This window comes from Acromyrmex echinatior, chromosome 7 (genome assembly GCF_024713525.1).
Source record: "Acromyrmex echinatior isolate Ae372 chromosome 7, ASM2471352v2, whole genome shotgun sequence".
In the NCBI taxonomy this organism is placed as follows: Eukaryota; Metazoa; Arthropoda; class Insecta; order Hymenoptera; family Formicidae; genus Acromyrmex; species Acromyrmex echinatior.
Genome location: NC_141858.1, coordinates 5504243 through 5531093, shown reverse-complemented (window position 1 = coordinate 5531093; position 26851 = coordinate 5504243). Strand labels below are relative to the sequence as shown.

The 26851-nt window shown below is 35.0% G+C and overlaps 2 protein-coding genes and 1 pseudogene across 10 annotated transcripts in view; all 3 read left to right on the top strand.

The window, feature by feature from the left end:
* Nucleotides 1-14269, top strand: part of LOC147909058 (uncharacterized) — a 59202-nt pseudogene extending 44933 nt beyond the window's left edge. The window contains exon 2 of the transcript XR_015545777.1: nt 11261-14269. The product of XR_015545777.1 is annotated as an uncharacterized LOC147909058 (transcript). The remainder of the gene's footprint in view (nt 1-11260) is intronic.
* LOC105154647 (uncharacterized) overlaps nt 1-26851 on the top strand; it is a 577042-nt gene that overhangs the window by 26845 nt on the left and 523346 nt on the right. Inside the window, exons 1-6 of one of the 3 annotated variants that reach the window (XM_087408174.1) lie at nt 2865-3422; nt 16082-16174; nt 16283-16376; nt 16450-16524; nt 16628-16669; nt 18040-18155. In XM_087408174.1, coding sequence (XP_087264300.1) covers nt 16457-16524; nt 16628-16669; nt 18040-18155 — 226 coding nt within the window. In that variant the 5' untranslated portion in view covers nt 2865-3422; nt 16082-16174; nt 16283-16376; nt 16450-16456. Of the gene's footprint in view, nt 1-2864; nt 3423-11457; nt 11546-16081; nt 16175-16282; nt 16377-16449; nt 16525-16627; nt 16670-18039; nt 18156-26851 lie in introns of those variants that run through there. The other 2 variants (XM_087408172.1, XM_087408173.1) reach the window with 2 other exon arrangements.
* The window catches only part of LOC105144011 (uncharacterized), a 488432-nt gene that overhangs the window by 415609 nt on the left and 45972 nt on the right, over nt 1-26851 (top strand). The gene's annotated exons all lie outside the window — the stretch shown is intronic.

The following is a 26851-nucleotide window of genomic DNA, read 5'->3' as shown; positions in this document are numbered from 1 at the left end:
ACTAATTATCTTCGCACTGTCATCAACGATACAAAAATCAGGCAAGATGCTGGAGTCTCAAGTGATGCGTAGCCCGATATGGGCACAATACAAATTAGTAGAATCGATGAAGTTTTTCAATTATTATACATACTATCATACGTAACCGAGCATATCGGTGTTGAAGCCTGCAAAAATAATAGAGTGCCCATAATTAATTTAAAGATCCAAAAATTAATGTTGAAATTCATCCAGGTACCCAATGTTTGAAAGTCTATATCATTCCAAGTAGAAGACACAGATTCAAATCTTATTTCAACAATCAGGAATTCAGGCCTATCAGAGCAACCAATCTCCGAACACTTAAGAAGAGAAACCCGAAAGTAATTACGAAAATAAAAGGCCATACCACCATCATGCCTGCCCGCTCTATCTAAGCAATGAAAAGCTAGAGAGATCGATCATAATATCTTACACTTCAGTTCTAAGTAAGCCACGTTTCAGTTAAGCAGATTATGTGATAATCCGAAGTAGTGAAAAAATTACAAAACTTATCGTAATATGCCACCAACAATTAACAATTAATATGACAGTCATATTAAAAATTGACATTTTTAAGTTGTCAGAACACATTCGTAAATTGGGCATAGTTAATATATGCAATTTTATCTTTAATTTTACTGTTGAACATTTCATAGCATCGCATTGTGTTAAGTCATTAGACAATGAACCTCTCGTGTGTGCACAGTTGCCGCATCTTGGCGGGTCCATTTTCTTAACAATCCTTCATATCATGCTCATCAGAACAATATCCACACAAGGGCGCAACCTTTGTCATATGACCAAAGGCTAGACATCTAAATCACTGTAAAATGCGTATATGATCAGTAAACGCAGCATAATGGAGATAGATAGGACCATTCTTCATTAGATATCTTCGGATTACAGACGATATCTCCAAAACACAACTCGTAACCTTCCTGTTACCCTTTGGCCTATAAATGTATGTTACCTTCAGATCAGAATCTGCAACCTACTCGAGATTTTGAGCGATAACTTCCGTTTTAATTTCTTCTGATGTCATTTCGGCAGGTCACACCATGGACTGTAATCCGAAGATTTATTTTTATATTCTTCATCACCTTAAGCCCGGCATTGACCAGTTCCGTACAGGACTTCAATTTAGTCAGATCTGGTTTGTTTGCTTCAATTCTAATACCTTTATTCGGTGCATCCTGTTGATCTTGAAGGAACACTGAGTCGGCCTAAGCACGTCAAGTATAGTCTTCTTGGTGTCCTGTGAAGTTGCAAATTGTCTGCGTGGTTCTTTAGACTCTACAAAGAAACTAATGAATGTAGGCACCTCTAAGGTCGAACCTCGAGACACGCAGATCTTAAACGGGAGCGACTTTACCGCGAGCCTGAATTAACATTATCACTAGCCTTATTGATCGGATCAGCTTTATCATGTTCAATTAAGGCTTCTTGCATAACCTTTTTAATATTGTCTACGTTAAATCCGCTCGATCTCTCATTCAACAAATTTACTAGAACAGTAAACATCTCCAGGAAAACATCCCTGCAAGTATGCAACGCAGCGACCTGATTCCTTCTCTCTATTTCCTTACTAGTCAGAATGATTCTGCTGGCTAGCTCACACTGCCTATCAACAGAAACCCTTAGCGCATTTATCTAGAGACATTGATAGATTCAAAAGTAGTTCTATCTGCCAAAATATTCGATGCTAAGCCGCTTGGCAAGACCGCACCTCAGTTTCGAAGAGTCACTCCCGCTATTTCCCTCCATCGGTAATGCAGGAATCGTCCACCAAGCGATATGACCCACAGCAGGGCCCACAAGCTCGCAGTACGCATGCGCAATCAGACAACATGCAGGCAGATAGGCAGCATCCAAAGCAATTTATAAAAAACAGAAAAGTCCGACACCAGGGCCACAAGACTGCAGTAATCCAAAACTTATGTCAAGCAGAACGTTAAACAAAAAGTACACTCGACCGCAATCCTGAAAAAGAAGCCCGCACAAGGCAGCAACCGGCAGAAAAATAGTCTAATTATGAAGCGATAAAATAACACATGTGCAGAATGCTCATTCAAAAAAACAGCGGAGAAAGGTCGAGAGAGGGGAAGAGAGAGGAAATGAATGAATGAACGAATGATCTTTATTTAGCTTCCTCAGTTATTTTTCTATAGTCGTAACATAATACATTTAGCAAATAGTAACTAAGTTAACAATCCTAAACTCAGGTACCTACATCTACATTAATATATTCTCTTAACAAACATTTAAATGTTACCAAACTATTACTTAGTTTTATCTCAGACGGTAATTTGTTATACATTTTTATAAACCTTCATAAAATAAGCTTTTTTATGCACTCTTAATTTTTCTATTATTTAATAATAATATTTTTTGCTTGCCTTGTATTCCTATCACTACTATTTCCTACATATATTATTCTATTACTAAGGTATTTTTGGAAGTTATACATTTTATCATTATAAATACAAAAATACACACATTATAAAATAATCTCTGTTTTACTGATATAAATCGTAGTACTTGCAACATGAGAGAAGGAGAGAGAGAGAGAGAGAGAGAGAGGGAGACAGAGAAATAGCGAGAAATAGAAAGGAAAAAGGAGAGAGAGAAAAGGAGGGAGAGGGAAAGAGAAAAAGGGGGTAAGGGAGAAAAGGGGATGAGGGAGAAAGGGAAAGAGGAATGGAAAGGAAGAGAGAGATGGAGAGGGAAAGAAAGAAGGAGTAGGTAAACGGAGAGAGAGGAAAAAGGAGAGAAAGGGTGAGAAAGAAAGATGGGTGGGGGGGGAGGAAAGTAGAGAGGGGGAGGGAGGGGACGGAGAGGGAAGAAAGGGGAGAGGAAGAGGAGGCAGAGAGAGAGAGAGAGAGAGAGAGAGAGAGAGAGATTCATATATTTGGTTCGTGAAGAAACATGGTATAATCATAGATTCCACTTTAAATGTTTCTGAATGGAAAAGTATTGAATTTTTTTAGAAAGTTCTCATTGAGATTTTTATTCAAGACGACAACATGTCTTTGTCGAGGACAACAACATATTTTAATTTCAGCCAATTTAACCAAGGGACATTTTACATAAAATCGGTGCAGGGTCCTTTCCTCAGATGTACATTATGTTGTGTGTGTGTGTGTGTGTGTGTGTGTGTATGTGTGTGTATGTGTGTGCGCGCGCGCGCGCATACACGTGCGTGCGTGCATGCGTGCGTGCGTCGAGAAAATGAACTTTATTGGATACTCTTGTTTAATAAAATATGTACTAATTTTGTAATATTTTTTTGGTGGTACATAGGACGAGATAAGAACATAATTTTGTCCACCATCCTAAAAACCACGCCCTTCTTGCGACAAATTGAGTGTTAGAAGTTGAAATTCAAAGACCTTCCTGAAAAGGTTAGTTTTTTGTAACAGTTTTGTAACAGAAGACAAAACTACTATTCTTTACAATAATATCTACATCCAAAAAACTTAGTCTGTCACCATCACCACTTCAATCGTGAACTGTAGTCATTCATGTAGTGAATTAAACACATTAAGAATAACGTCCAAATATTCTATCGTTCAAATATTGCTCAGGGGCAGCCAAGAGAATGCATCTATATATCTAAAATAAGATTTAGCTGACAAAGTAACTGTCGAATTGCAATCTCCTCCAAGTCTTTCAATATAGTATTAGCTATAATCGGTGACAATGATGATCCCATAGATGTATCAAAAATTTGTTTGATATTTGGAGATATTTTAGATGATCAAGTTTAGAAGAAACACCCTGTACATGAAATTAATATAAAACGTTTTAAGTAATTTAAATTATGTTTTTTATAATTTTTTTTCTCTACGATATAACTTTTTTCCGTTCTACTTACAATTAGAGCAAGAAATAGATATAGACAGCTTCATGAAACTAAGCTTCATGAAACTAACATATCCGTTTATTAATTCTCAGATTTGGCCCCGGTAGAAAAATTTCTATGCCAAAGTACGCCAAAAACTATTCGTAAATACGCGGTTTGGAATACGAAAGAGTTTGGGCGTAGAATTCTATTTCTATGCCAAAGTGTTGGAATTAATCATTAAAATTTGTTTGAGATCGTTAATTCGAAAAAAGCAATAATTCTTTCGTTTAACTAACATTAATTGTTGTTGGACGTGTGCATGAAATGAGTCTGTAAATTCATTTCTAGCACGATCTTAATTCTCGCTAAACCAATTTGTCGTTTTTTTTCATTTCAAATTAATTCGTTATACACACACACACAAACAACGGCAACGGACCATCGAAGGTTCGAGAACAATTCAATCACATGCGCGAGCGCAGCACTCCGACGAACATGCAACGCGCAGCCACCAATCCCACGCGCAGATTTTCTGTCGCGCATGACTGTTACGTTGAAAGTCGTTAGAAAAGAATCCGAGGCGCCAATCAATCTTATACAACAAATGCCACGCAAAAATTACAATTTTGGCAAAATTCTATTGGATTTTATCAAGAAGAGATCCCAGGTCACGAAGGCAATATATGCGCCGATCGTTGCCGATCTCTCTCTCTTAGTGTTCAGAGTCTCGCTAGTATATCGTGTAGAAAACCGCCGTGAAAAACCGCCAAGTAAAACCGCTGTAAGGAAGAGCTCCTTCGAGAACCGCCGAGAAAATCTTTGCGATTTTCTATTACTACTGAATAAGATAATTTGGAAAAGGTGATTGTATCGAATATTTTGCAATAATTATTTATGTGTACTTAATTTGTGGTTGTAAAAATTGAAGTAAATCTTTACTTCAATCAAACTACAAAGAAACAGAGTTCTTTTCACTTTCGTGCGTTATATCAGCCGTGTGCCGTCCTCTCCGTTTTAATCTTTACGCATGGTGCAGTCCCGCACAGAATTAATTAATGTTATACATATTTTGGTTTCTTATATGTTTTCCTTTTATAATATCATTTAGATTTAAGTTGCATTATTCATATCTCGCGCCTTTACGATCCACATGTATATCGATTCATACGAGGGCGTGTTATCATGTGTTTTCTCTTTTATCCGCCACTACTTCACTTCCTTCTTCTTGTTCGTTTGCTGAGTGACTCGCCATTAAGCAAGTGTAGCAACCAAGTGCGTTTTCTTTTAATAAAAGCGATCCATATACAGAGGTGTCGTCATTATTGCCTGCATCCACATTCCTCTCAACAAGTTATGGGCCCAGGTAACGCGATTTGTGGAAAGAAAATGCTCGAAAATTTGATCATTGAGAGTTAATCCTCTCCGAGAATCAAGGCGCAGCGACATGCCACATTTTTCACCTCACAACGCCATACACATAGTAGAGGATCTCTCTCTCTCTCTCTCTCTCTCTCTCTCTCTCTCTCTCTCTCTCTCTCTCTCTCTCTCTCTCTCTCTCTCTCTCTCTCTCTCTCTCTCTCTCTCTCTCTTTACATCTTATGCACAGAAGTTTACCTTCTGTAACCTTTTCGTGAAAGTTGAATACTCTACATGTTCTTTCGTGCATGGCATACGTCACGATATCGGAAACAATCGACCTCAAAAATGTGACAAAGTTCGAAGGCACAAATTTCCAATTATGAAAATTCCAGATAAGAACTATTCTAACGGCAAGTGGCCTGATGAACATGACAAACGGAACGCTTCCGAAACCAGAATCAACAGCGGCTGACTACGCAACGTGGAATACTAGAAACGCCAAGGCTATCCTATCGTCAGCAGTGGAATATTCGCAACTTGAATATTATAGTAACATGCGAAACAGCGGTAGAGATGTGGGCAAAGCTAAGCTCCATCCACGAACAGAAAAGTGCTGCCTAAACTCACTCTTATGACAAAATTCCACGAATACAAGATGGTCTTGAACGACTCAGTGGTACAACATGTCGCCAAGATCGAGAATATGGCCAGGCAGTTATAAGACGTCGTCGAAAAGCTATCCGAGGTTATGATAATGGCCAAGATCCTCGGCATACTATCGCAGAAATTCAATTCGCTCATCACCGCCTGGGACAGCGTAAGCGAAATCAATCGTACTCGAGATAACCTCATCGAACGAACCTCTTCTCATCGAAGAAGGCCGATTGGCCAATTTTGATGAAGCAACAAATGCATTGGCCGCAGTTAAAATTCAAAGGAAAGATGGCTCGAAACACAACGTCAACAACTCAAAGAAAGAAGCGCAACAAAGAAAGAACACCGGACACGACAGAAAGGAAATGTTTTATCGCTACTGTTATAAGAAAGATCACATCGAGAAGCGATGCTACAAGAAACGTGACGCCCGGAATAAGAAGGAAACCCCCGATTCGACGAAGGACGATGCGACGGATTCGGTGCTTTCATAGTATAGTCAAATTCAGAGTTTGGATCCTCGATAGCGGTGCTTCACGGCACATGTGTTTCCGCCGGGAATGATTTAATAAACTAGACGAAGGTTATTGCGAATCGGTAAATCTCGGTGATAACTCGACTTGTGAAGTGAGAGGCCGCGGTATAATAAATATTAAAATGTTCGTCAACGGTAAATGGCTAGATGATGGCTCGATGACGTTTTATATATCATCGCTACGTCAAAATTTGTTTTGTTGTTTGTTGTATGTACATCAAAAGGTTACGTTCTAAAGTTCGAATCGAACAATGTACAAATTTATCGCTGTGCTTTCACAATGGCTTACGGAATCAAACAAAGTAACAACTTGTTTCGGTTATTAATTAAAATCGTTGTAAACGGAACAAACGTGGTCGCAGTCGATAGTCTAAGAACATGGCACGAGCGCTTAGGCCATATAAATTGTTAATCTCTTCGTGATATGATAAATAATAATATTGTAAGCGGAATTTCACTATCTAATAATGATAAATTCTTTTGTGATAGTTGCCAATAATGGTAAGCAACATCGTAACCATTCAAACCTAAGGAGAAAATTCATAAAGTAAAGGTCGAATTTATTCATATCGACATTTGCGACTCGATGTCCGAGATATCAATCGGAAGCTCTAGATATTTCTTACTTTTTAAGGAAGTCAGGCTTTCGTCATACCTATTTCTTGAAACATAAGAGCGAAGTCATAAACAAATTTAAAGAATTCGAACAATTAGTTTTGAATACATTCGGGACGCGTATAAAAACGGTTAGAGCCGACAACGGCACAGAATTTTGTAATAAAAACATGACAAATTTTGATCTTCGCGGAATCGTCCTTGAGACATCCGCACCGAACACACATGAGTAGAACGGTCATTCAGAGAGAGAAATGAGAACAATAGTTGAGTGTGCTCGTACCATGCTACTTGCAAAAAACTTACCATATATCTATAAGCCGAAGCTGTGAACACAGCCGCATATATATTGAATCAATGCATTTCTTCGCGATCGCGTAACGTTACTCCCTTCGAATTATGGCACGGCAAGAAGCCTGACTTGTCGCACATACATAAATTTGAGTGATGCATTTATGCACGTGCCTAAGGAATAGCGAAAGAAGTGGGATTCCAAATCGAGAAAATTAATTTTGGTGGGATATCACGGCGAATCTACAAACTGTAGGCTCTTTGATCCATCCACGAATAAAATAACAGTGGCAAGAGACGTTGTGATTAACGAAATATCCGACAAATTGGACAGAGTATCTAATAATGTATCGCCAGATACATACTTAATAGTTACTGACGAAAATAATTCTAAAACTCTCGAACAAAAGCAAAATCAATTCCTTGAACAAATTGACGAAACAAAGAATTCAGAGCAGATAAGACAAGCCGCCTCGTATAATTTAAGGAACTGAGAACTATTAAAAACGAATCATTATGAAGCGAGCGTTGTGACATTCGACGAACCAACGACCTTTACCGAGGCAATTACGGGCGAAAACGCATCGGTAGAAATCAGCAATCAATGAGGAGCTTGAAGAATAACTCTTGGACTTTGGTTCAACCACCTAAAAACCGTAATATAATCGGATGTAAGTGGATTTTTAAAATTAAAGAAAATCCAACAGGAAGCGATATTCGCTTCAAGGTGCGCTTATGCACAAAAGGTTTTTTGCAGAAAGTTGGTTTCGATTACACCGAGACGGTTTCCCTCGTGGTTCACTACGATTCAATACGCATCCTTTTGGCGATCGCCGTGAGCGAGAATTTAGAGTTAAGCCAATTCGATATCAAAACCGCGTTTATTAACGGAACTCTCAGGGAAGAGATATATATGCATGAGGGCCGGAGGGCATTGATACAGGAAATGACAGAATGGTCTGTAAATTAAACAAGGCATTATATAGCCTTAAACAGATGGCAAGATGCTGGAATAAACAATTTCATGAATTTTTACAAAAGTTTAATTTCCAGTAAAGCAGCGCAGATCATTGCGTCTACCTCAGTCAGTCAGTTTGAAGGCGAGAAGGTATATCTCGCTCTTTATGTCGATGATGGACTAATCATAGTACCATCGCAAAACACGCTGAATAAAATTCTTTCTACCTTGAATACGACTTTCGAGATGACCAAAGGAGATGGAAACATATATGTTAGTATAGAGATAGAACGCGATCGATCAAATAATGTTATCTTTATTCATCAAAAACATTATATTGATTGGCTATTGGCACGCTTCGGGATGTCCAATGCAAATCCTGTATCAATTCTCGCCTCATACAAAGTTACGGTCAGCCGATGCTGAGAACACAACTTGTAAATATATCGTGAGGCCGTAGGGGCTCTTCTATTTCTAGCGACTACAACAAGACCAGATATGTCTTATGCAGTCGGAATCGTCAGTCGTTATTTGGATAATCATGATATATCTCTCTAGAATGCAGTGAAACGAATTTTCAAATATCTAAAAGAAACTTCAAATTACGGAATCACATAGAGGCAACGGTTCTATCCCCAAATTAGAGGGATATAGTGTGGGGGGATTCTTAATACCTCACTAGCGCAACGAGTGTAGAAAGCTTAAGGATTTTGTAGGTAGCGAGTTGCCTAGCAGCGTCTAAAAAAATGAAAATTAATAACAACAGATCGATAAGGTGTTCATCCTGTACGGTCATATTAATTTGTGCTCGTGTAATAAAAATGATTAATTATCAGTTACAAGAGAAGTCTCGATCATTATTTCTTATATCACATCACACGACAAGCGTGGGCTTGTCTAGAGAATCTGACTTATCAATTGAGTCACATATTTCCACAATAGCGACCCGATTATGCAGCAGATATCGATATACGCCGTTCGACAAACGGTTACATTTTCAAGAATGATCCAGTTACATGGAACTCAAAAAGACAAGCGACCGTGAGTTTGAGTACGACCGAAGCCGAATATATCGCGGCAAGTCTAGCGACGAAAGAGGCAATCTGGTTCAGAAAACACTTAACCAATCTCGGATATCAGTGCGAAGAAACAACAGCGATTATGATAGATAACGAAAGCACGATCAAATTTATCAAAAACCCCGAATTCCATAGTACAAAGCACATCGTGTACATTACCATTTTATCCGAGAAAAGTTCATAGATCGCGAAATAAACGTTAAATTTATATCAATCCAAAACCAATTAGCTGACATTTTCACAAAAGGTCTACCACGAAATCAAATATCTTAGATACGAAATGGGAGTTATGAATCAAAATACAGCTTTAAATTTGTAGACTGCGATCGTATTTCCTTTATACGTGCAAAATACGTAAGCGGTGGGAGTGTTAGAATTAATTGTTAGAATTAATTAATGCTCTACATATTTTGGTTTCTTATGTTTTCCTTTTGTAATATCATTTAGAATTAAGTTGCATTATTCATATTTCGCGCCTTCACGATCCACATGTATACCGATTTATACGAGAGCATGTTACCATGTGTTTTTTCTTTTATCCGCCACCACCGTATATCGCTACTGGGCGTCACTTCCTTCTTCTTGTTCGTTCGCTGAGTGACTCACCATTAAGCAAGTGTAGCAATCACGTGCGTTTTCTTTTAATAAAAGCGATCCGTATAAAGAAGTATCGTCATTATTGCCTGCATCTACATTCCTAACCTCCCAACACAAAGTAAATCGTTTCATGTCTTTGTACGCCAAGCAATGTCAAACTGCAACAAATTATGTCAGAAAATACGCTTAATTATGCCCGAAGGTACGCTTAATTACACTAAGAACTTAATTACACTAAGAACACAAATTAACCATGGAAGTAGTTTGGCGTAATATTCTACTCCTATACCAAAGATTACATCTTTCTATATGAAATTGTACCCTAAGTATAGTTTTGGGTATATTTACACTGTATTATTTAAAGTAACATGATAGTATCTTGAACTCATTTGACATGAATTCAAAACGCTATCACATACACGCTATTATGATGGAATTAGAATTCCATCGTAGCATTTTAAAGCTCAACTCACTTCACATGGAAATGCTATGTTCCTATTCTTTCCTAGTAATTCTTATTTACGTTTTTATGTATAATAATATATCCGCTATGGCCCTTTTTCGGCAAAGCTGCATAATGCTCACGGATGAGTAAGAGTAATTCTGCGTAAAATGGTGTAGAATAGCGTACTTTGTTATAAACGGAAAAATGAAAAGATAAGTAATGTACTTTGGCATAGCTTGGCATAGAAACACGTACCTCAGGAATCTATTTTTTACAACTGCGTAGCTTGGCATAGATGGATATAGTTATTTTTACGTCCAACTATTCGATTGTAGAATGTGATTCTGCGTAGAAAAATGGCATGCTTCCTCCGATTACTTACAAAAAAATGAAAACCAATTTAGAGGAGTTTAACATAGAAACCCATAATTCAGAAAGTAATGATCATTAGTTGCGCATACTTTGGTGTATTTTCTGTGCCTAACTAGGTTCAAGTACGCCATTTTACATCTTTCACATAAAATTGCATAGTTTGGCGTAATTATTTCTTTGTTTAAAGATTTTACGACACAGAAGTAGAAATGCATATTTTTTTGCATACTTTGGTATAGAAATTTTTTCTCCAGGGACAAACTAAATGTCAAAATTTAGGGTGAAAGAATTTAGAGTCATCAAAGGATCCATACAGAACATGCAGCAATATTGCTGCAACACGCAATATTGCTGCAACTTTTGTGCTGTAGGGGGAGGTAAAATATATCACTCAATTATTGCAGCAAATGAGCGATATGTCTTTCGTAAATTTTAAATTATTTCAGTATTTGATCTTTTATGTATTTATAAAATTTATTTTTCATTTCAGATTGAAAAGGCCGAAGAAATTTCTGAAGAAACTAAAATTATTGATGTCATCGTTGCTTAGAATGTACTTTGATTGTAGAGCGTATAAGACTCTAAATAAGACTAAGAAATAAAAGTTGATGAATCTTGTCGATGTGTCGATGAAGAAATCAACAAGTAAAACGTTTTGGGAAAGATTCTTTCGATAAAAATCAGAATCGTCATACTAATGTTCTAAATGTTAGTTTTTATTAAGATACTAACATAAAACGATTTTCTTACGAATGTGTTAAAATTTGACATACAAGTAAGTTGAAGTGCTCTTTATGTTTGTGTGCAATTAGAAACATATTGACCGTCTAGTTTTTGAGATAATTGTAATCAAAGTATGCATATAGTTTCAACATGTGAAGCATATACGCAACTGAAGTTAACATCAGATTTTTAAGCAACCTTATCATTCTTAGGATTGTTACAAAAAACGAATATGAAGGAACTTGAAACGGATATTGTAAAAAACGGTCATAATTTTTTAGTTAGGAAAATAGAGTAATGTCGCGAAAGGAATGTAATATTTCGATTTTCTTTGGCATATGGTGGTGATTAAAGGAAGTAGTGGGAAGTAGAGAGAATGACCAACGAGCATCTAGTAGCATTACCGGCATTAGTCTGCGTCTATCTGTATTCATTTTCTTTCCGCATGTGCAGCCTTGGACAGGCACAATCGAAAGTTCTCTCTCGCTGGCGGAAGTGAGGAGAAGTGAGATACCACCGAGCGCTGCGACGTAAAGTCACTAGATTTATAAAGTATCGCAATTGATTTCAGAAACGTCAAAATGGTGGAAGTGCACATAGTACACGATTTTAAGCAGAGTAGCGATTCATCTTTTAAACTGTACATACATGTCCTTTGTGCACTTCCACATACACATTAAACTTCTACAACAAATAAACCCTTCTACAACAAATAAATTTATTAATCTAAAAAACACTTAAATTAAGCATATATACATATCTTTTGTTTATGAATAATCTAATTAAAAAACAGTAATTGTTAAGCTTAGAGGCCTTATCTCCGATCTTGATAAAATTAGTCTCATTCAACGCGTTTTTGCATAAAATCTGACAAACAAAGTGTCTGGCAAACAAAGTGAACAAATCTGGCAAAAAAAGTGTCTATTAATTTGACAGATATTCAAGAAATCTGTCACATCAATGGCATAGAGGGTTAAATAAATTCTCTCTTTTATGAACACAAATTCATTGATTTACAAACACAAATTCATTGTTTTAAAAACATAAATTTACTACTTTAAAAACACAAATTCACTGCTTTATGTGATTGGAAAAGGGAATGGAAGAGGACAAAATGGAGGATGAAGTCTGAAAAAAAGATGAGTGGAGATTGGGACCGCAACATTTTTTGTTGTGGGAAGGGGGACAAAGTACAAACAGCGGACATGAATAGCTAGTTTTATGACAGTCATTTTTTATTGACACGACCCTATGTCTCCGACGTATTGATGTTTTAGTAAAAATGTTTTTTTTTATTATTTGTAATAGGATCTTTTACTACAATTTTCGAGTCTCTAAGAGATTCTTACCTTTAGTTGGAAGAAAGGGGAGGTGAAACAGAAACGAGCATGTTCAACTTTATCTTGTAGCACGATGTCTCCGATACAGTCATTGCTTTAAAAAATTTTTTCTATATTTTATGTTTTTAATGTACATTATCTAAGCTTGGAAAAGGTATTTGTTGTAAAAGGGGGCGAAGTTACGAGTAAAAATAAACAAAAGTTATGATATAAAAACAAAAATGTATATTTATATAAATTCGTCATCATAGGAAAATACATAATTCAATCAAGTGAATAAAATAAAAAGTTTTATAATAATTTTATCACGAATTATAATCCTTGGTTCGAAAAAATTAAATAAAAAATTTCATTATAATGTAATGTAATTAATTCTAAAAATATTATTTTAAAATACGAATCGAGAAAAATTAAGTAGTTAATGTGTACGCACATTACGCTCAATTTCGTCCTAATTATCTTTTAGCATTAATCTTATAATTTCATTATTAACATAATTTACAGGCAGTTTTAGTTCAATTTCTTTAATTAAATATTGCGCACACTTGTTAACGTTATCAGTCAGAAATTCTAAATATTTCAAATGCACGTTGACACATTTTACAATACTTTGCAATCTGATAAAGGTAATTTCCTGCATTACAATTATTATCGCATTGGTTCTTCATTTCTTCGCCGGTGTTGTTGTCATTTCTTTTCGAAGATCTCTACTGCTATTTCCCATAGAGTGAGGTACTTCTTGATCTTCTTTATATGTCAGCAGTATTGATTTTGTGGCATAGGAAGTAGTAAAGTTGATGAGGATATCCTTTATGACAACGGGGTTTGGTTTCATTGTGATACGACAGCTTAAATATTCCTTCATGAGTCCTACGTTGTCTACAAACTGTTACCAACAGCCTGCGTCGAAATAAATTTCATCCATATTGTTTCCAGTTAATTTCACAAAAGACTTAAAAATTCCTTCGTTTGTTCTTTGCAATCTCACATGTACCATCTTTGTATGAGAATTGTTAAGTCCATACGTTGTCGACAACAACATATGAAATCAATTTTCCCATATCCTCGTCGTTGCGTGGCCTGATAGTGATCTTGACAAAAGTAGATTCACTCCGTTTTCTCTGAATTATTAGCTTCTTTTTGTTCGAATATTCCTCTTACTTCAGCGTTATATAATATTGAATGACACAAATAGTCCAAAATGTCAAACGAAGATCAAATAGCACAGCACTTGTTCACGAAGTAGTCGCTTCGAAAGCGAGAATGAAGCAGCGTATCTCTGTCTGAAATTTGTATTTATATATTCTTTGAAAATTAATAAAAAATTGCTTACGTAATAATATTTAACTAAATAGTAAATTCTAGAAAATATATTCTAGAAGAATCTTTCTCACGAAACTATGATTCTGTTCTCTTTTTTCGGAAAAAAAAAAGAATTTTCTCTGAATAATGGAATTATTTCATACTCAAACATGTCACGAACATGTTCAAACTTGTGATATTCATGCGTTAATTGAAAACAGTTATAAAGAATTACAATGTCAAATAGTGTGCGAGAGCGCACCGCGCGGAAAGAGGTTCGAGTGAGAAAACGGCACAAGGTTGATATGATGCACGACAGTGAAGAGAACTCCGTTTCATTTAATTTAACAAAAGAATTTCTTTAATGTATTCATTTACAAAGTCAAAAGATATAATTAATTAAAGATCAGATTAACAGAATATTAAATGCGGTCACCTTTTCCAAATTGAGCTTGGAATCGCGGTGATGGAAAATCTCGGCGATTTTCCTCGAAGCTTCTCGAAAGTTTCGGTTTATAGCGATTTCACTAAACGGTTAGCACGGCGATTTTTACGAAGCGAGATTATGACTCTAAGAACTCTAAGAACTTTTTGGAAGTAAGAAGGAGGACGGCGAGATCGAAGCATTTATTGCTTTCGGCCTGAGCTTTCCCTTTTGGGAAAAATCCAATAAAAATTTGCCACAATCGTAATTATTACGTGGCATTAGGTGTACAAAATTGATTGGCGCTTTGGATTCTTTTCTAGCGACGTTCAACGTAACAGTCATGCGCGACAGAAAATCCGTGCGTGGGATTGGTGACAGCGCGTGACGTATTCGTCGGAGCGCGGCGCTCGCGTGCGCGAATTGAATCGTTCTAGAACTTTCGATTGTCCGTTGCCGGTAACGACAACTTGTTTGCGTGTTGCGCAAAACGAATTGTTTTTAAAAAGAACAAAGAACGACGAATTTGATGATTTTAACGAGGATTAAAATCATGTTTGAGATGAAATCACGAGCTCAATTTGTGCATGCGTTCAATGACAATTAATGTCGATCGACTGAAAGAATTCTTGCTTTTCTTTCGAATTACCGATCTCGAACAAATAGTGAATTATAAATCTTTGATATAACAAAATTTTATTCTATAAGTAATAAAATGTACAAAAATATAAATTTATTATTATAGAATGTACAATTTTCAAAAAGTTGAAAATTATAAATATTTCATCAGTAATGAGGTATATCCGCCGTCATTTACGGACGAGTAAAAAAATAAGCTAGAAAAAAGTATTACATTTGAAAAAAATTCTGTTTAAGGAAAAAGAAATATTCAAACTTAGATTGCATGAAAAATTTTGGGTTATTTGATGGTTAGTCAACTAATAAAAAATGTATACTAAACAGGATAATTAATAGGATTAAATAGAATGTAATAAGCAAAAAAATTTTTTAATTTCGGTTTTTGAATGTGTCTTTGTTTGTGCACTAGAAGAAAAGGTAAATTTATTCTCCTTGATAGGTAAACCAGTAAAATTTTTTCAATGAGACTATTGAATTGTTACTTTCTCAAAACTTTTTTCTGTACTCCTCTTTCCAAGGTAAGCAGGATTTTCCGTATAAATAGACGTATCTTAATAAAAATTCATTTCTGAGCTTCACTTCGTGAAGCTTGCTTCTCGTGTGCCGAGAAAATTTCACATAAAGTTACATATAAAGTAAAATGTCAGTTTTGCAAAAAGTGAAATGGCGAAAGAAATAATTTGCAGAAGTATCAAGTTAGATTCGATACTTAATACATGTATAAACGCATAGAAATTTTTATCCGGATTATCCGATATTCCGGAAAGTAATTACGCGAATTTCGGTTTCAACTACGAATGCTCAGATTCGTATTAGGAGTGCTATATTAGGGGTGCTGTACCAATTGGATACTTTAGTAGTGACAAGTGTATTCTTTGTATAGCCATCGAAACCATGGAAATACGACGGATTTTTGGATATGAGGAGGAGAACGTGGAAGGACACATCGCGAATTTTCTTACTCATAATTTCCAAGGTGAATATCTCATTTTTGTTTCAATATTTCAAAATAAAATTGAAAATTGAATACGATTAACATGATATAAGCATAAATTAACTAATAACTTTTAAAAATAAATTCTAGAAGAAAATATTTGAATAAAAAATAGCGGTGATAAATCCTCTTCCCCAATCACGGAGACATTCCGCGGAGGAAGAGCCAGAGGCAGTTCCGTCGCGTAAGTAAATTAAAAAATTGTAATATTAGAAATTGAATTTTTCGTAATTTTGTGGCATTAAAATTATTTGCAGAAAGAGCATGTATTGTTCTAATGCAGAAATTGAAAGAAGAGAGGCCGGAAATTCCGATTATCCAACTCTTGTCGGGTGAGTTAATATTTTTAGGATAAAAATTTTTTATAAATAATTTCTAAATTTGATAATATATAAAACAATTGATGGAATCTTAATATAATACTTTTGGATACAGAAGAAAATGTGAATTCTCCCGAGCATGTCTTCGCCGAATGAGGTCTTCTCTCTCATAAAAGATAAAAATTGTATTGGGAGTACAAATTAGTTCGGTCCGTTTTCCAAAAGATGGCTTCCAAAAGATAGCTTGTGAATGGTTCATAGACAGCTGATCTTGGCGTTTTCAGAGAGATTAGACATCTACCAATAATATTCAGTTTATATCGCTTTGAGTTTCATAAAAAACCTTGATTTTTACTGTGTTTGAAATATCGAATTTTGTGTTAACCAAGCATCATTTACGGGAGGTTCTAATTTTTTGCTTTAATTGGAAGAAAAGACAGCTGAAGTCCATCGAATGCTCGTCGAATTTATGGTGACACTGCTCCAACTGATAAATCATGTAGGGAATGGTTTCGACGTTTCAAGGATGGAGATTTCAGCGTTGAAGACAAGCCTCGCTTTGGACATCCAAAAAAATTCGAAGACAAAGAATTAGAAGTATTACTCGAAGGATCAGAGTCAAACGCAAGAGAAGCTTGCAGAATCATTGGGAGTAACTCAACAAGCCGTTTCTGCACGATTGAGAGCCATGGAAATAATTCAAAAACAAGGAAATTGGATGTCTTATGAACTGAAACCGAGAGACGTTGAAAGGCGATTTTTCAATTGCGAACAACTGATTCAAAGACAACAAAAAAAAGATTTTTTGCATCGGATTGACTGAAGATGAGAAGTGGATATTCTACGACAACCTTAAGAAGAAAAAATACTACGCTAAGCCCGATCAATCGTTGCCATTGACCTCAACATCAACAAAGTCGAACATTCATGGTTCGAAGATCATGCTCTGTATCTGGTAGGACCAAAAGGGTGTTGTTTACTATGAGCTGCTGAAACCTGGCGATTTCATTACAGGCGATCGGTATCGACTACAATTGATTCGTTTGAGCATTGCGAGAAAAACGGCCGGACATACGAGCAAAGACATGATAAAGTTATTTTTCTTCATGACAACGCTCGGCCTCATGTCGCAAAAGTCGTAAAACAATATTTAGAAACGCTCAAATGGGATGTTTTACTGCACCCGCCGTATTCTCCGGACATTGCTCCTTCTGATTACTGGTTGTTCCGAAGGATGCAGCACGATTTGGCAAGGTTCACTTCTTTCGCAGAAATCGAAAATTGGCTCCAAAATTGGATTGCCTCCAAAGACGAGTCATTTTTTCGACATGGAATTCGAAAATTGCCTGAGAGATGGGGAAAAGTAGTAGCCAGTGATGGACAATATTTTAATTAATCTATTCATTCATTTTGTTTTGAAATAAATGCATTTTTAAAAAACAAAAAAACGGACCGAACTAATTTGTACTCCTATTCATTAATTAAAGTGAAAAATTCAAGAAAAAAATCATTTTCTTGAAAGAACAGGAGGAAGAGGAGGAAACTCAGTTGGGAGAAGTACACAAGAGAAGACGAAGAAATGGAAAGAGAAGAAGAAGAATATCAAAAGGAAGAGAGAGATAATGCAATAATTTTTCCTGCAGGTATATAATCTTCCTCTTTTGCCGATTTTTTTATCCGATGTTTCGTATTTAATTTATAATTAACGAATTTTTTATTAGGGACTTCTCACTTTTTTATTCCGCGAATAAGAAGAAGGCTTTTTTTACGGCACAGTGGGCCAGGAGACTTCAAAATTTGGCCAAAAGTTGTGCTTAAAATTTATTTAAAATAATATTTCATATGTCATCAGAATATCTCAGAGAACATATAAATGAACTATATAATAAAATTTCGGTTGCATGTGATGAACAGCCGTTTGATTACAAAATACAGGCGATATATAATTTTAGCTATTTTTAATATAAAAAACATTAAAACTATTAATATATACATACTGCAAGTTAAATGTATAAAATTATAAAATTATATTGATTTTAAAAATGGACAAATAATAATATTAGGTGTTGGAATTAATTCGTAGCGTTTTTTAATGAAAGAATGTTATTTATTTCACATGAGCATTAAAAAATACATTAATGAAAGTACTTCCCATCACTTGTAAAACGCTACGAATTAATTCCAACACCTAATACTATACATTTATTTGTTTTAAATATTTGCATTACTTTGTGTGGTAGAGTTATTCATGCGAATATTTCTAATTCAAATTGATTAAGACTCAATAAAAATCCATTACGCCGGTCCGTGCGGCCTCAGAATTAATTTTTTTTTGACTCTGTTTTGTTTGGATAAATACGGTTCATGAAAACAAATTGCTATTTTTTGCTACTTTTACGTTACTAAAGATATGTACTTACTTTCTCGCTACTATACCATGAACCAGGAGACCTGAATAAGTGACAAAAAATTCATTCAATTTAGAATTTTAATAAAATTATGAAAAATTATGGCTTTTCGGATCGCTGATTTCGAATTTTATATCAAAATTTCGTAATTCAAAATGGCGGACGAGTTTCTATAATAGTTGTCTAATTTTTATAAAATTAATTTATAATTTTAAATATACCAATTTTTAATTTTATATTTCAAAATTTTTATGTAATAAAACATTTTCTAAAAATAATCAATTATTATTCAAGCGTAATTACAAATCGTCTTTATCGCACTGCTCTTTATTAGACAAATGATTTATTATACAAATTTTCGTAATAAATTTTAAGCTATTTGAATCATCTTCTTTCTCGGTTTTGTTTGATTCAGCAAGAGAATTACTGATCAAAATTAGGAATATCAAGTAAGTATTATAGATTACTTCTTTGAGAATAGCTCTGTGCTGTCTTTTCTGAATTCGCAAATTAAGATTAAATATAGATATAATGGTAGTATTCACAATTTTATTAAATATAATATTTTTTCCCCCTTCCCTTTCTAGTTTTCCATTTCAACCTTCTTGTCTTTATATGTCGTACTTTATATCTTAGCTTCTTAGAGAGACGATCAATTTCGATTCCATTCGCATTGCCTAATCTATAATACATCATTTCGACACACACATAAGATATTTATTGTGAATTTATTTGTTCTAAACTTATCATACATATACAATGCATGTTGGCGATTTACTCTTTTTTCTTATGTGCTTGTCTTATAATATCAAAGATAATTTTTGCCTCTTTCTTTAAATTTGACTTATTATTTACGACTTATTTGTACTTTCCTTTTTACTGTTTGCGACTCGATTCGTACTTTTCTTATTATTCTTATTATTTTTATTTTTATTTACTTCTACCGTTAATTTATTATTACAATTTATACTTGCTAACAAAAACATGTTCGTCCTTATACACACATACGGTTCGGAGGAGCACATTTTTGTCAACTATAATCGTTTGTTTGATTTCCTCTCAATTTGGAGCGAGTTTTATAGTTAATTTGCGTCCGAATGCGAATTTTACTTGATCTCTTATGTTTTTTATCTACGTTATAACTCTATTGTTAATTACCGTTGTTAATTTACTTTGTCACACTAATTTATTTGTCACATTGAAAATGATCCAACTAGGATCGAAACGTTTGTTCACCTTCTGATTGTCAAATTATATTTTACGTTTTTAATTTATGACATAGTTTTATTTCAAAAAAACTTTTTTAACTACTCATACAGTTTGTCAATTTATGTTTTAGGCTCGTAGCCCTTTTTCCTTTTATTTATTAAATACGTCTTCAATTGTTGCCAGACGAGAACGTCCTGCTGTGAAATCGAAAATGTAATATATTTTGTAATTCACGTGATATTCGAGCCGGTACGTAGCGTCACCGATAGGGGACCGCGCGGTCAAGCGCTTACTCGCATAACAAATGTAGCCACTATACCAATAAATAGAGCAGTTGTGGATGATAAAATCACTCTGCGATTCAGCTAAAATGCCTTTAACTGCTAAGCGTTATATGATAGAATAAATTAAAGTATACCTACAGAGTTTCCACTCTTTAGTCAATCATATCATACCAACTTGACAGAAAGTCGTTTCTTTTTTATTATTAAAAGTAATTTAGAAATAATTTATAATGAATCAAAAAAAAAATTTAATAATCGCGAAATACTGAATATTCTGAACAAATGCAATGCAACTTCTGAAACTGATATTCAGGGAGCTATCACCTATATATTAGGGAAATTGAATGTGCAAAAACGTGATGTAGATATTACATGGACAAATTAGATAAAAGCTGTAATAAGGACACTAAAAAGTAGACGTAAACAAAAACTCTGTTAAAAAGATAAAATATAAGTTTAAATCCAATGGATCATGATTAGACTCCACATTTTAGATTTGATCTTACAGCAATATGATATGCGCTCATATATGCTAGCTTCCAAAAAAGGGCGTCCATGTCTACTATTTGATGAAATGTCCAGTCGATCGCAACGACGAATAGTAGCAGAAATTTCTGCTCAACAACAGCATGATCCAAACAAAATACTGATGGTTTGTCGTCACGCAGCGCGGCAGTCTGGAGAAACTGATTAGTTTAGAATTATAAGATATATTCAAGAGAGCAGCTCAATTGTAATAAGAAAGCGGTTAGAAGAATCGAAAGTAAGTATACAGAAGCTTACAGCAGATCATTAGCTTATTTTCTAGACCAAAGTTTATCTAAGAAAAATTATGTAAGTTAAGGTGCAGATATTTTTTCCGGCATATAACTATGTCCGAATTGCCAAGGAATTGTATCGACCACCGAAAAATTTCATAAGCATTATTGAGAGCAACGTTGAAGTTAGTTTTCAAGGCACTCTTAAATCACACTGCAAACAAAATTATTGATTTACAATCAGATGTAATTCTATATTATTATCAGAAAAATAAAATTACGGAAATCGAGGCAGTGTTAATTTGTTCTTGGAGGTTTGATGGCCACACTGACCATTCACCTCATAAGCAGCAATATCAATACTTATCGAAAGACACTAACGATGAACAACTTTTAGCAATTACTCTCATCCCCCTACGACTGACAACTGGAAGTAATGAAATATTCTAGAACAATGGTCGCAGTCGGCGTGATTTTGTCATCCAATCAGGCTGCACGTGAAAGAATCATAATGCGTAATTCAAATGGAAAAGGAACATATTGATAATGAAATAGATCCTTTGACGTTGTTTGTCAAAGATGTTTTGAATGAAAATATAAAAATACGCATTCATTTTTGCTTATACTCAACTTTGATAGACAGTAAAATTTTGAACTACTACATGGGCTGAAAAGTCCCGGGATTTTTCAATAGGTGATGCCACTAGAAAATGAACATGATTCATTTCGAGAGATTCATCTGTCACTAGTTTATGTATGAAGTTTCATAACATTTCGTTCATTCGTTTACAAGCTACAGTCGTTTAAGTGGCGTTACTTTCACCTTCGTAAAAAAAATGGAAAAACAGGAATATCGCATCTTGATCAAACATTGTTTTTTGATGGGAAAAACTTCTGAACAATCATTGAAATAGTTGCAGAAATGTTATCCCACATCTGCTCCTTCGAGAACAACAGTTTAGTGAATTTAAAATGGGTCGTACAAGCACCGAAGACGCACCTCGCTCTGGAAGGCCAAAAGAGGCTACGAATGCGGAAATCGCAAAGCAAGTGCATCGAATCGTTTTGAGTGAAGTTGCGCGAGTTAACTGAGGCCGTGGGCATCTCAAAAGAACGGGCGGAATACATTTTGCACGATGTTTTGGAGATGAAAAAGCTATCGGCACGATGGGTGCCGCGTTTGCTGACCATCGACCAAAAACAGCAGCGCGTTGATGATTCAACGATCGGTTTGGCGTTGTTGCAGCGTAATCGAGTGGACTTTTTTCCACGTTTTGTGACGATGGATGAAACGTAGGTCCATTACCATACGCCTGAGTCCAATAGGCAGTTTGCAGAGTGGCTGAAAAGCCACGAAAGCCGACCAAAGCGGCCAAAAGACCAACGTTCGGCCGGGAAGGTTATGGTCTTCGTTTTTTGGGATGCGCATGGCATAATCTTCATCGATTACGACCTGCAGAAAGGAAGAACAATTACAGGAGAGTATTAGCAGCGTTATTGGACAAACTGAACGACGAAATAAAGAAAAAAACGGCCCCATATGACGAAGAAAAAAGTTCTGTACCATCACGATAACCCACCGTCACACACGTCCTTGAAAGCGATGGTCAAATTGGACCAATTACGATTCGAATTGGTTGCTCACCCACCGTATTCTCCAGACTTGGCCCCCAGCAATTATTATCTGTTCCCAAACCTCAAGCGGTGGCTCCAAGGAAAGAGATTCACATCGAATGAGGAAGTCATCGCGGAAACCGAGGCGTATTTCGAAGGCTTGGACATTTCGTACTACAGAAAGGGCATCGAAATATTGGAAAATCCCTATACCAAGTGTATCGCCCTCGAAGGCAACTATGTTGAGGAATAAATATAACTTTGCACATAAAACGCTTGTTTTCATTAAAAATCCTGAGACTTTTCAGCCCATGTAGTATTGACCAATACAAAATCTATTCTAACTTGTCCGATTGTCTGTCGAGCTACTCCAAAATAGTTTAATGACTTAGCAAATAAAAATACACGAGATTTCTTCCAAATCCAAAATCACTGCACTATGGAATTAGTCCCTTGCATGCATAGATAAGATTTTTGGAGTGCTGTTTGCATATAAGCTCGATATTCAGATGTGGCAAATGAGAAGTGCTGCATAAGGAATACTTTGCTAAACGAAAACATGAAATAAAAAAAGTTCGTTGGGATAAATTGGATCTTAAAGTCGATAATGGTGTGTCCGGAGAATATACCTAATATTCGAATAAATGAATAAAAAAATGAATGAAAATATTCATTTGAATTCACTTCTTTTTTCGTCAAGAAACGAATAAATACTTTTTCGTTTCATTTGAATGAATATTTTTTGAATATGATTACGAATATTTTCGTTTCATATTCACTTTTATATCTCATTTCTGTATTATCTGCACATTATAGCTTGCAAACCTGCAAGAGAAAACAGAAATCTATAAAAACAATTTTATCGCGCGCTTAGTCCGTCACCTATATAATAGGCGTCCTTGTTAACCTATAAGTAACAAAGATATTTTTATTGGAAATATATAATATAACTCGGAATTTAATGTCCACGGATTATAATGAACGACGCGCCCAAGATATCTTATAACATATTTATGTTTATGACATTACTGTGACGTAACCGGAATTATATCGGAATACTAGCTTGATCAAAAAGTTTCCGGAAGAGACCACCAGGTGATGCTCTGAGTCAGCTGATTTGAGTTCTTTTTTTTGGCTAGGTTGCCACATCTATCATTGACATTTCCATCAAATTTTATCGCCATAGCTTGACATTTGTAAAAATTACGCCGTCTTGAGTACATCTATCTCTGCGCGTGTTTTCGATTTTTTACAGTTTTAAAAATGGAGTTGAATTTGCAACAACGAGTTTGTATTAAATTTTGCGTTAAAAATGGATTCAATGGTACGAAAACCTTAGAAATGTTGGGAAACTGTTTCGGCAGTGATGTTCTAAAGAAAACAACCGTTTACGAGTGACATGAACGCTTCAGAAGTGGTCGTGAATCCGTCGAGGATAACGAACGCAGTGGCAGGCCGTCGACATCGAAAACCGACGAAAACATCAATAAAGTGAGAGAAATGTTGACCAATAACCGCAAATTAACTATCAGAGAACTGGCAGAGGACTTAAACATTGCTTATGGATCCGTTCAGGACATTGTAGTTAATGATTTGGATTTGCGCCATGTTGCTGCAAAGTTGGTCCCGAAGGAACTGAATTTCATGCAAAAAAAGGACCGCGTTGACATCGCCAAAGACATGATTTCCAAGACTGAATCCGACCCAACATTCATCAAACGCATCATTACTGGAGACGAGACGTGGGTTTATGAGTACGACACGCAATCCAGACATCAGGCGAGTGAATGGAGAGCTCCAAATGAGCCAAGACCAAAAAAACCACGTCGTTTTCAGTCGAAAAAGAAAACGATGCTCACGGTTTTCATGGATTACAACGGTATTGTACATCACGAATTTTTGTCAGAAGGTCAGACAGTTAATAAGGAGTATTATTTGGGCGTTATGAGAAGCAATTCGCCAAAAAAGAAAGGATTTGTGGGTAAACAACTCGTGGATTTTGCACCATGATAACGCACCGTTGCACAGTGCTATCATTATCCGTGAATTTTTGGTCAAGAACAAAACGAATACCATCCAACAGCCATCGAATTCACCCGATATGGCTCCCTGCGATTTTTTTCTGTTCGATCGAGTCAAAAAACTACTGCGGGGAACGCGTTTTAACAGCCGAAAGGAGGTAATGGAAAAATCGAAGACGGCTCTGATGGCTATACCAATAACAGAGTTCCAGAAATGTTTCGAGAGCTGGATCAAGCGCTGGCATAAGTGCGTTGCAGTCGCTGGAGAGTACTTTGAAGGGGACAATATCATTTTTGATGAATAAACTTGTATTTTGAATTTTCTGAATGAATTCCGGAAACTTTTTGATCAAGCTAGTATGTATGGCGTTCTATCAAATAGATATTTATAAATTAAAAGTGTATTACTTTCTAAAATATTTTTATAAAGAATTTCTAAGTTTCCTTCATAAAATTTGAATATTACAATGACAAATATAAATAAAATTAATTTCTTTTTACTTAAGATCAAAGTGCCGGTTATAATTAAAAATAACGATTGCTTATTGGAGTTTTTTTTCAGTTTATATTTTGTTTGAATAAAAATGAATACTCGTTAAATATTCATAATTTTTTGTAAATAAATATTTTTTGAAAACTCAAAATTTTGAATGATTATATGATTACACTTTTTTTTGTGTGATAATTTTGAATAAATTTGGAGCTCAATTACAATTTTCTGTATTCATTAGGTATACTAGTCGATAAAATAAAAGCAGGCGGCAAGGGAACCAATAACAATGGTATCACAATGCGACGAACATTTAAAAATCCAGAAATATTATCTGAATGTCTGAACTTGACCTTGAAATGATAAAAAATTTTTAATTCATCTTAATTGCGTTGTGTCAATTTTCTATTAATCCTGATTTGACAATATATGCTGGAATACTACAAAAATCTACGTCAGCAAGTACAATTGATATCCCATGCCTGCTTCTATTCATAAAATTCTTACATGATGCCGATATTATTCGAAATAGCTTATTACCAGTCGGCAGTTAGGTGAAGAAGCTTCTGAAGGCAGAAATAAAGATTATACATGCTTCGACTTGTTCACAGCAGGAAATGTTCTTGTCTCTCAACAATAGAGAATATATTTAACAGAACTACAGATACTTCTGATCCCATTGTATCTACACTTACTCTTAACTCGCGAATTCAGAAAAGACAGTCTAAAGAATTCACAAAGCCATCTCTAAAGAAAAAATCCACTTGTTTAACGTTCCTAATTTCGATCAGTATTTACTTTCTGAATCAAACGAAGAAACCGAGAAAGAAGATGACTCAAAGTCTTACAAATTTTTATCCAAGTTTGATACGAAGTTGAATAATGAGAGTGTGATGATTCGTAATTACACTTAAATACTAATTATTTAACAAGTTTTAAGAAATGTTTAAAATATAAAAATTTAAAACTGAAATAAAGAAAATTTTTAAACTAAAATATAAAAAAAGTTTTTAAATAAAATATAAAAAAAATTTAAAGTAAAATATTTAAAAAAATTTTAAAATATTAAAAAATAAAAAAATCAACAAAATGGAGTCGACGCTACGTCCTCGATTTGTGATTCTGCATAGTATGTATGGCAAAGAGCAGTAGTAATTTAAAAAAAAGTTGGAATTAGGCTTTTTAAAATTTCATTAAATGTTTACTTTGAAGATAGCAATATTAAATCCGTCATCATTAATTTAAAAAATAATAATGTATAATCCACGATATGTATAATCAACGACCTCGAAAATCCCCGAAAAAAAATTTCCATGAAAAATTGACTCGTTCTTGTATTTCTGGATCGCCATTTTTGATCCGCTAATTTTAATTTTAAAGTTATAACATCAGATTTAAAATCAGCGAACTGAAAAACTATCATATACTGAATTTCATAAAAATTAGATAATTATCGTAGAAAATCATTTGCCATTTTGGATCCGTCATTTTGAATTTTGAAATTTTGACATTAGATTCGAAATCAGCGATCCGAAAAACCATAATTTTTCATAAT